At 34.2% G+C, this 9,344-nt stretch overlaps 1 protein-coding gene across 1 annotated transcript in view; it reads left to right on the top strand.

The window, feature by feature from the left end:
• Positions 1–7,908, top strand: part of TRPC7 (transient receptor potential cation channel subfamily C member 7) — a 133,941-nt gene extending 126,033 nt beyond the window's left edge. Inside the window, exons 10-12 of the mRNA XM_070933895.1 lie at positions 4,061–4,117; positions 6,951–7,026; positions 7,766–7,908. Of these exons, the coding sequence (XP_070789996.1) occupies positions 4,061–4,117; positions 6,951–7,026; positions 7,766–7,908 (276 nt within the window). The remainder of the gene's footprint in view (positions 1–4,060; positions 4,118–6,950; positions 7,027–7,765) is intronic.
• Positions 7,909–9,344: the final 1,436 nt, after the last annotated feature.

Raw genomic sequence — 9,344 nt, forward strand, 5'->3', positions numbered from 1 at the left:
CTGCCTCTCTTGCCATGGGGCTACACTAGGAAGCTTCCAACAATAAAAAGAAAGAAATGAAATGAATGTATACAAGCGTAGGATAATAGAACATTAAAATAAATTATGAAAAACAACACAATGAAAATACATCAATATGATAGCCAAAAATGATGGATGGATGGAAGAACAAGGTGGGGGGAAGGTAGAGTCTGCCATCAATCCAGCAGCCACTTCCTGCTGGAGGTTTCATGCAACTCCCACTGCCATAACTGTTGGATTTCATAGAAATCAATTTGATTGGACATCAAAGAGTCCAAAGGATACCTGGTTGCTATAATGGAGGTAATCTGCAACTATGTGAAAGACACACTGCAGGAAGCTTGCCTCAGCCAGTAATTCCAAATGTGTTCAGTTCTTAGAATTCCCAACCAACAACAACAATATTGTCTTCTGTCACACCAAAAGGTTCCTTGGTTGGGTCCCTATTCTAGGATGTTGATTTAAATTGCTTTTATGCTGTATCAAGTCATTTCCAATAGAATCCACAGTTAGTGATAAAATAAAGTTGCTTTTTCATGTCCTATTGATTTATTGATTGGGAAGAGCCTTGGTGGTGCAGCAGACTAAAGTGCTGTTAAGTAGCACTTAGCTGCCAGCTGCCTGCAATTACTGCGAGTTCAAATCTCACCAGGCTCAAGGTTGACTCAGCCTTCCCTCCTTCCGAGGTAGGTAAAATGAGGACCCGGATTGTGGGGGCAATAAACTGACTTTGTATAAAAAAGAACACCGCTTGGGGGGGCCGAAAACCCTACTAAGCAAGTATATACAAAAGTATGAAGGCTATTGCTTAACGCATTGTAAACCACCCTGAGTCTCCGGAGAAGGGCGGCATATAAATCAAACCAATAAATAAACAAACAAACAAACAAACAAATAAATAAATAAATAAATACTAGAAATATGATAAAATTTAAGTCCCATTCATTTCATAAGCCCATATGGGAATGATTACATATTTTGAATGCCATCATGGACCCCAACTTTAAGATAACATCTATCTGAAACCCACCAATACTACCAATGGCCATATTACCCTCAGTATAAATTCATATTAAACTGAATTAAAATGCAGAAATTATTCTTTATGTACGAGATAATTATAGTACTTAATTTATTAGAACCCACCTAAGCAATACTAGAGCAAGAAACTACAATAAAAAATCAATAACTTTGCAAAGAAACATTTGAAATAGGCCTTTTTTTCCTGTTTCTTGTTGTTGTTCTTACCAAGCTCTATTCCAAAACTATATATTATTAAAAATGTTAATTTTTTCCCATCAGGAATAAAAATAATAAAGTGGTAATAACAGAAGGCATAATTAGACAAAAGAGGGAACAAGCAGCATAAAATAGTCGTTTTAGTCTGCCCAATAATTATTTTCAGCCAGAAAGAGAAAGCATAAACCAGTTATTAGTAGGACTTTGTTCAAGCCTGTATCTAGCCTTGTTTCAAAGAGATGCATCTTTGCTTTCACAAGGGTTCACAAAAATGAAAATTCTGAAAAATAAAGCACTCTGAAATCCAGGTGAGAACAATAAGAAGAAGAGAGCACAATCTTGCTGTACTATAATTACTTCTAGGTAATAACAATCTGCAAAGGATCATATATGGCCATAGAAAGAAACAAAAAGGGACTTCAGTATTTCTTATTTTAATATTTCAAGTGGCTTCGTGTGAATATTAAAGTAATCTTTCTTTTTCCCATGGATGTATAGTGGGTTTTAGATGAAATATGAAAAACATAACTAGACAGGAGGCACAAGTGCATACAGTGTATTTTCTCCAGATATTAAATTCTCTATTTTTCTTGCCCAGATTTCTCAGTAAGTGACTCCTGCTTAGCACAAGGGATATTGAATATTCTTCCCAGAACTCATCAGCTTCTCACAGAATAGTGTGAATTTCATTACACCCAGGTATAAATTATAAACTCTGCCCCATTCTGGTTTATTAGGGTTAATAGCAATAGCACTTAGACTTATATACCACTTCACAGTGCTTTTACAGCTCTCTCTAAGTGGTTTACAGAGTCAGCATATTGCCCCCAACAACCCAAAGAGGAAATAAGATAGGGGCACCTTATTTGTGCTCAAGGATCCATAGAATCAATAGTTAACCACAAAGACAGTTTTTGCATAGGATTAATGGGCATAGGATTTTTTTTCAGCCCATATACAACACCCACCCATGGATTATAGAATCATTTCACATTCACATTCATACTTATTATCATACTACTCCCTTTTATAAATTCAAAAAGGAATAATACATAATAAGCAAACAGAATTAATATGTAAGATAAGGAGAGGGAAATATTTAGTTTACACCAACAGTGTTAATAACTCTCTATATGCTTCTATTTTTATAAGCCAGCCTAACCCCCTCTTTCCCTCTATACTATTTCACAAGTTGCCTTTTTAATGCCTAACCTCTTTTTTCAGAATGTCCTCCTCCAACGAAAATAATTTTCCTCAAACTTCCTCTTCTTCTCAATTCATTCACTTAAGTACTCCATTGTAACTGCACTTAACTTGCAATCATTCGTCCCTGTAAAATGCTGCTACCTTGGCTTTTCATACATTAGTAGGCCAATGCGGGAATATGTATCATACATATTTGTCTCATTCCTTGTTCACTGTAGAACCAACTAAGGACTCCATTTACAACCAACCTTCAACTCAAGATTTTCACAAATGATTCATAATTCAAATCTTTCTCCAAATAAGCAAGCATATAATACATACTTCCTTATACATTTCTCAGTAACCTACTGGGAAGAGTGAAAATGTGGCATTCTTATTCACTACTCCTCAGAAAACTGCAGTTAATAATTTTGTTCATAGTCACCACTTATGTCTTTTTGATCATAATTCTGTCAAATATTTTTCCTGGAACACTTAAATTAATCTCCTTATAGTATTTACCTCCCTCTTGGTAACTCACCTTTGCTAAGTGGAATAATAAAAGCATTCTAACAATCAGATGCAATCTTTACACAAACATTAAATGAATCACACAGCCATCCCATAAGCAAACATCTGTCATATATTTTAATATTTCTTCAGCTGTATCAGCTGTAATTTGAGCCTTGCTATTTCCCAAATTCTCAGACTTCCTTTTCATCATTTTTTTCTTGGACAGAAACAATTTTTGCATTCTTTTTAGTTCTATTGTTTGATATAGGATTATATCAAACTGCATTCCCATATGGATCCCTAAGAAAATTCTTTTAAGAATTCTATCCATTTCATCCCAAATTTATCTCACCACATTTATTTTTTATCCCATTAACTCTATCGGAAGCTTCTTGTTTTGTTCTCTGCATTCATTTCCAAAATTTAATTGTTATGAAAATTAATCTGCATTTTCTCTGCCTTTTATAAGCTTAACTGTTCCTTGCTTTCTTTGGTTACATTCTGTCAAATCATATTTTTTTCTCTCTCTCTCTATATATATATATATACATTATTTTTCTTTTATCCTAAAGCACTTGGAATGGGGTTTTCAAGAAACATGTAAGATTAAACAAAACAAGGCAAGGACACAGTTATTGAATGAATGTGGTTTGAATATAAAAAAGAATGACCACCTTGAAAGAAGTACATTAAAATTATTCAGTCATATAGATAGAATCACTGAAGATCAAATCACAAAATGTGAACAAAACTGTACAATCCTTGATGATCAGATCCTTACAGAGGTGAAAGCCTAAATCACAAAAAGCAATAGATAATATGGATTGGGGATAAAGTAGAAGTTGTTGATGAGGTAAATAATGAAGAATATTTGTGTAAATTCTAGCAATCACACACACACATACACAGAGACATGAATAAAACCACACAGAAAGTTTTGTGAGTTGGACCATGCACAGATTCAGACAGACAGACAGACAGAATGATAGACTGACAGACATGCCATGCTCATTCCTTGCTTTTCTTTTTCTTCCACTTCATAATTAGTATCCTATATTTCCCTGCTTTCCTAAAATATGTTCCTCCATTTATGTTTTCTCAGGTGGCAACACTACTTCCCAATGGATTATACCACCACCATAGCCATCTTCAGCATATAGTATGTGCACTATACCTCATGAATACTTCTTGAATTAAATGCAAATATGTCTTGTAAATGATCACATACATACATACATACATAGGCACCCAGACACAGACACACTCATAGTGAAACCACAAATGAGTATATTGCATTATATATCCAAGTCTTGTTTCTCTATTTAATTCCTGTCAGCATCATAGTTGTTACTTATATGTACAGTATGTGCCCTTGCCTAAACTAGGATTGTTTTCTTTATAGAATGGATTCCCTTGTTATTCTAATTTCCTCTGAGGGGAAACACTGATTAAAACTAATACATTATAATGCAAAAACAATATTGCGGAAAAGGCTCATGAGCAGGAATGGGAAAGACCTTGCTTAATTTTTGCCATTGATCTTGGAGGGAGGGGGGGAGAGGGGGTAAAAAAGCCATGCCAAAATTGCATTCACTATTTTTTTCCAACCTTTTCTTCATGGATGCCCCTTCACTGATGAAAAAAGAATACAGCAAAATCATATCAGAATCTTACAATGCAAGAGCAGGCTTTGATAATATTAATTAGAAAGGAAATAAGCCTGACACTGTTTGGGACACTCAATTAGATTAGGTCCTCATAGGGGAACAGAGTTCCTCTGGAGTACATGAGTGTCTGGTACCATCGTCATATGACTCCTTTGCTTCCTCTGAAGCACTTAGTAGAGTGGTAGATTTTGGAGTTTGGGAGGAGACAGCAATCCAACCTCTTTCCTTGCTCTGGAATTTTCTCAACCAGGCCATTTTTGACAAATGGCTGTCTTGAAGAGGAACGACAATCTGGAACTTTCATACATTTCCCAATAATCTAGCATTTATTTCTACCTAATGGCAATTGTTTGCACATTGTTGAATGTTTGGACTCTTACTCAAGATTCTACAGGCCAGGATGAAACAAGTTGGGGAAGCAACTGCATCCTATAGACTGAAGATTCCTTCTCTCTGAAAGAAATGGGCCTTTCTCCTCACATTGTGTGGTAGCTTTAGTCTACTAGATTCTTAAATCATGTGTTTGGTTTTTAGAATTGTATATCTTATTAATTTTGGCAGTCTTTATAATGTTAAATGTATCATAAGCGGCGAGGAGTCTTGTGCAGAATAGTGCGGAATTCTTTGGCCATTTAGAGATTCAGAATATATGAATAGGGACAGTATATCCAAACGTAGTAGACAGAACTTTTATTCTTTTAATAAAAAGCAAAATCTCTTAAAGTGGCATACACAATAACATAAAGAATAAATAAATAAATCTCTGCAATTTATTTCCAGAGTCATTTTTAGTCACATATGACTTTTCTCTTAATTGTTTCCTACTTTTTTCCCTCTGCAATTTTTCATACTTTGAATAATCTAAAAAGTCAAAATAATTAAATTGTTCAAGCGGATGTCATCATTTGGGAGACACCAACATTCTGGTTCTTCCTCTTTTGATAAACTCATACTGAAAATCTATAGCCCAAGAATAAACTTTATGTGATTTCCAATACAGGATCTCACCCCCTTCTTTGTATCATTTAATCCATATCCAAGGCCACTCATATCCAAGGCTACGCACCAAGACTCCATTTGAAGTCAGAGAGGTCAGATTAGCGTTTAAAAAAATGAAAATCATGAACATAAGTCTTCAAGGAAACACCACAATTTTCTAGATCATTTTCTATCAGTTATCCTGATGGTTTTACATGTGTAGTTCTCATACTTACAATGATTCGTTTATTCAAAATTACAATGGCACTAAAATGAAGTGACTTATGACTGTTTTTCACACAACTACTGTAGTATCCCCATGGTCAAAATTCAAAATTCAAAATTCAGATGTTTGGCAACTGGCTTGTATTTATGAAGGTTGCAGTGTCCTGGAGTCATATGATTACCTTTTGTAGCCTTCTGACAAGCAAAGTCAGTGGGAAAGCCAGATTCGTTTAACAACCCTGTTACTAACTTAACAACTGCAGTGATTTACTTAACAACTATGGCAAGAAAGGTGGTAAAATGGGGCAAAACTCACTTAACAACTTAGCAATGGAAATTTTTGCCTCAATTGTGGTTCTGAGGATTATTTGTACAGTGATTATGCTATGGGGTTATTTGTTCATTTGTTTAGCAAACATGCACAATAGCAAAATGTTACATGGAAATACATTGTTTTCTGACATCTGTAGAGAAATTCCCAATTATTCCCAAATGTTTCTAACCCTGTGATTAATAGTTAATGACAGAGAAAGTACTTGGTCGCAATGCTGTCATAATCCATAGCAAGGAGCTTCCAAATATAGCAAAATAAGAAGCTATGTAGTTCTGTACTGTGATTAGTGTTAGACAATGATCCAAGATTTCATAGAGCTGACTTTTCTAGGGCTAAACATTTATTGTTGTTCATTACATTATATTATCTGAATCAATTTTAAAATTTCTAAAACAACAGCTCCTAGAGATTTTAGGGAGTGAACACAGTAATTTTTGCCTAGAAAGTACCTTCTCTACCATTGTATTAGCATTCTCATAGACAAAAAAACAGGCATTACTTGAGCAATTGTATGATACCAACTGGGGAGAAACTGACACTTATTCAGGGGGTGGGAGGACTTGCATGTAATGCTTTTCATAGTTTACCTAAAATAATGTGGACACATTTTATCAAATAATTATGCAATTGCATCATTGGGCTACAGTTCAGTACAAGTGAACTTGTGTAAGACCACTGAAATCTACAACACATCAAAGAAATTAATTGTCTTGCAATGTGACCCTAGCATGCTGTAGAAGTAATCAGGCAACATAATTCCAATAAACCCATTATAATTCCATTTTCAGAAAATAATGAAGAGACTAATTAAGCGATATGTTCTGAAAGCTCAAGTAGATCGAGAGAATGATGAAGTCAACGAAGGCAAGTGCTTTTAAATTTAACAGCACTGTAATGAATCTTGTTACAGTCATGGATTTTTAAACAAATCTTTTCTATTTGGTTGTCAGTCAAATGGTCAATGTGGCATGAGGCGTTTTTTGTTGGGGTGGGCTACAAGGGTAGTAAAGGTTAGAGATACAATACGCTAACATTTAAAATTTTGCATATCACTGAATTATCATAAGTATTTCAAGTGCATCTTTCTCCCTACCTCACCATCCACCCACCCAATGGAACTTACAACTTACAATGGAAGTTGTAAGTTCCATGATCAATTGTTTGCTACATCAACAATGGATAGCAAATAACAATACAGGAATTTAATATATATGCTTTTTTGAATCCAATATATAAGCTCCAAGTTAGAAGGAAGGTCAGTCAATTATATTTAGAAGTGTTTCTGGGTTTCAGAGTTCAGAAGCATTGAGACAGCAATAGATTACAATAAGTAACATTTTAGTAAATACTTAAAAGGAGTGGGAGAATAGTTTAATATAGCCAAATGATCATTTGTCCCTTTTGAAGCAGCTATTAAGGCATTCTCTGAGATCTTTATTCATTTCTACCCTCATACCATAGTGTTCACTGATCCCATAAGCGCTTCTTCTTACTAAACCTAAGGCATAAGTAGGTGAAATAAAGATAGGAAGAGTAACTGAAATGAGCTGATTTATATTCAAGGTAATTACATCTCGTTTTATTTAATTTTTTTCCCCACTAGGAGAACTTAAGGAGATTAAGCAAGACATTTCGAGTCTCCGTTATGAACTTCTTGAAGAGAAATCTCAAGCAACAGGAGAATTAGCAAGATTAATTCAGCAACTAAGTGATAAGTTTGGAAAAAATTTAAATAAGGACATTTGAGAATTGTCAAAGAAGAAGAAAAAAATATGTTATTCTTTTAACCAGCATTCTTTAAGAGCAAAAATTGTTCTGGAAGGAGAAACATTGAAAGCTGCATTTTTTTCTGATTAGCCATTCTTTTATGGGAACTGTGCATTAGTTTGGTATATTGAGTGAAGCCAATGATCAACTAATTCCTTTATGATGTAAAGGTAAGGTGGCATTTTCATATTAAAACCAAGCTTTTTGTGACATCACAAATAGCTATAGAGGATCAGAAGCATAAGACTTCTGAAAAAAGAAGTGAGAAAAAGGAAAGAAATGCAGAAACATATTTCACAAGCTTTAATTCAAACCATGCAATTTCTTTATTCTGTTTACATGCACACACTACTGATATGCCAAAGTGAGATGGAAGGTCCCCATTTCAAACAGAACTATATTTTGTCTTGGCAAATGTCTTCTCTTAGCATCCTGTTTCCTCAGATTAAATGATTACAGACTAGAAAGGTTAGTTGGTGCTTCAATTTTTGACCACTAATTCTCTCTGGTTACTGAGATTTAGTTTAAAATGCCTAAAACAGGTTCAAATTAAATTTGAGTCTATGAGAATAAAGCTGCATGAAACTGAATTTGCAGATGAGGAAAAAAATAGGATAAGCATCATTGTCCCATAACACTGGGTGCTTCCAATTTTGTGGCTTTTTACATTTCCCAGTTATTATTCTTCTCCTTTAAAATGATGTTGAGTTTCAGTTAAATTTACATTTCAGTTAACGATTTTACAGTATAATAGCATTATTTGGAAGCATAACACTAATGGTTGTATAGGTAGCCCCATATATGGTAATTTCACTCTACAGTAGTTAGAAAAACAAGTTTCCTATCATTTAAAAAAATTAAAAAGGTACCGTTTCATGCACAGAATCTTTTTTTTTCCCAGCAGTAATAGCAAGTATTTAGAGCTAATTTGAGGGAGAGGAGCTGTCTAGAAATGTAAAATAGAAATAAATAAATAAATAAATAAATAAATAAATATTTATTTATTTATTTATTTATGACAGGCTTAAGTCATCCTGATTAGAAAGGCAGTTTTTTTAAAAAAAAAAAATCAGCTTCAAAACTGGATTTAAAATGTCTTTTCATTTCAACACAGATTTGATAGTGCTATATCACTGCACATGTCAAAAAATTTCCCTATGAAATGCAACTACATTTATAAAAAGGTAAGCCTTCCTAACCTAAAAAGTGCATAGAAACACAGAAAAATAACATTTGAATAACCAATGTCCCACAGATTCCCTTCAAAACAAGTGAACAAAACGCAACCATTCCGATCAAAGGACAGGAGATAAAGACATACCCTGGCAGAGAGTCAAATGTTTGGCAAATGAAATGTTATGGTTTTGTGGAGTTAATTTCTAGCTGAAGAAGTTTTTGATAGCAAACAAAAACAA

The sequence above is a fragment of the Pituophis catenifer genome, unplaced genomic scaffold (assembly GCF_029215685.1).
Source record: "Pituophis catenifer annectens isolate HBS135680 unplaced genomic scaffold, rPitCat1.0.hap2 SCAF_2, whole genome shotgun sequence".
In the NCBI taxonomy this organism is placed as follows: Eukaryota; Metazoa; Chordata; class Lepidosauria; order Squamata; family Colubridae; genus Pituophis; species Pituophis catenifer.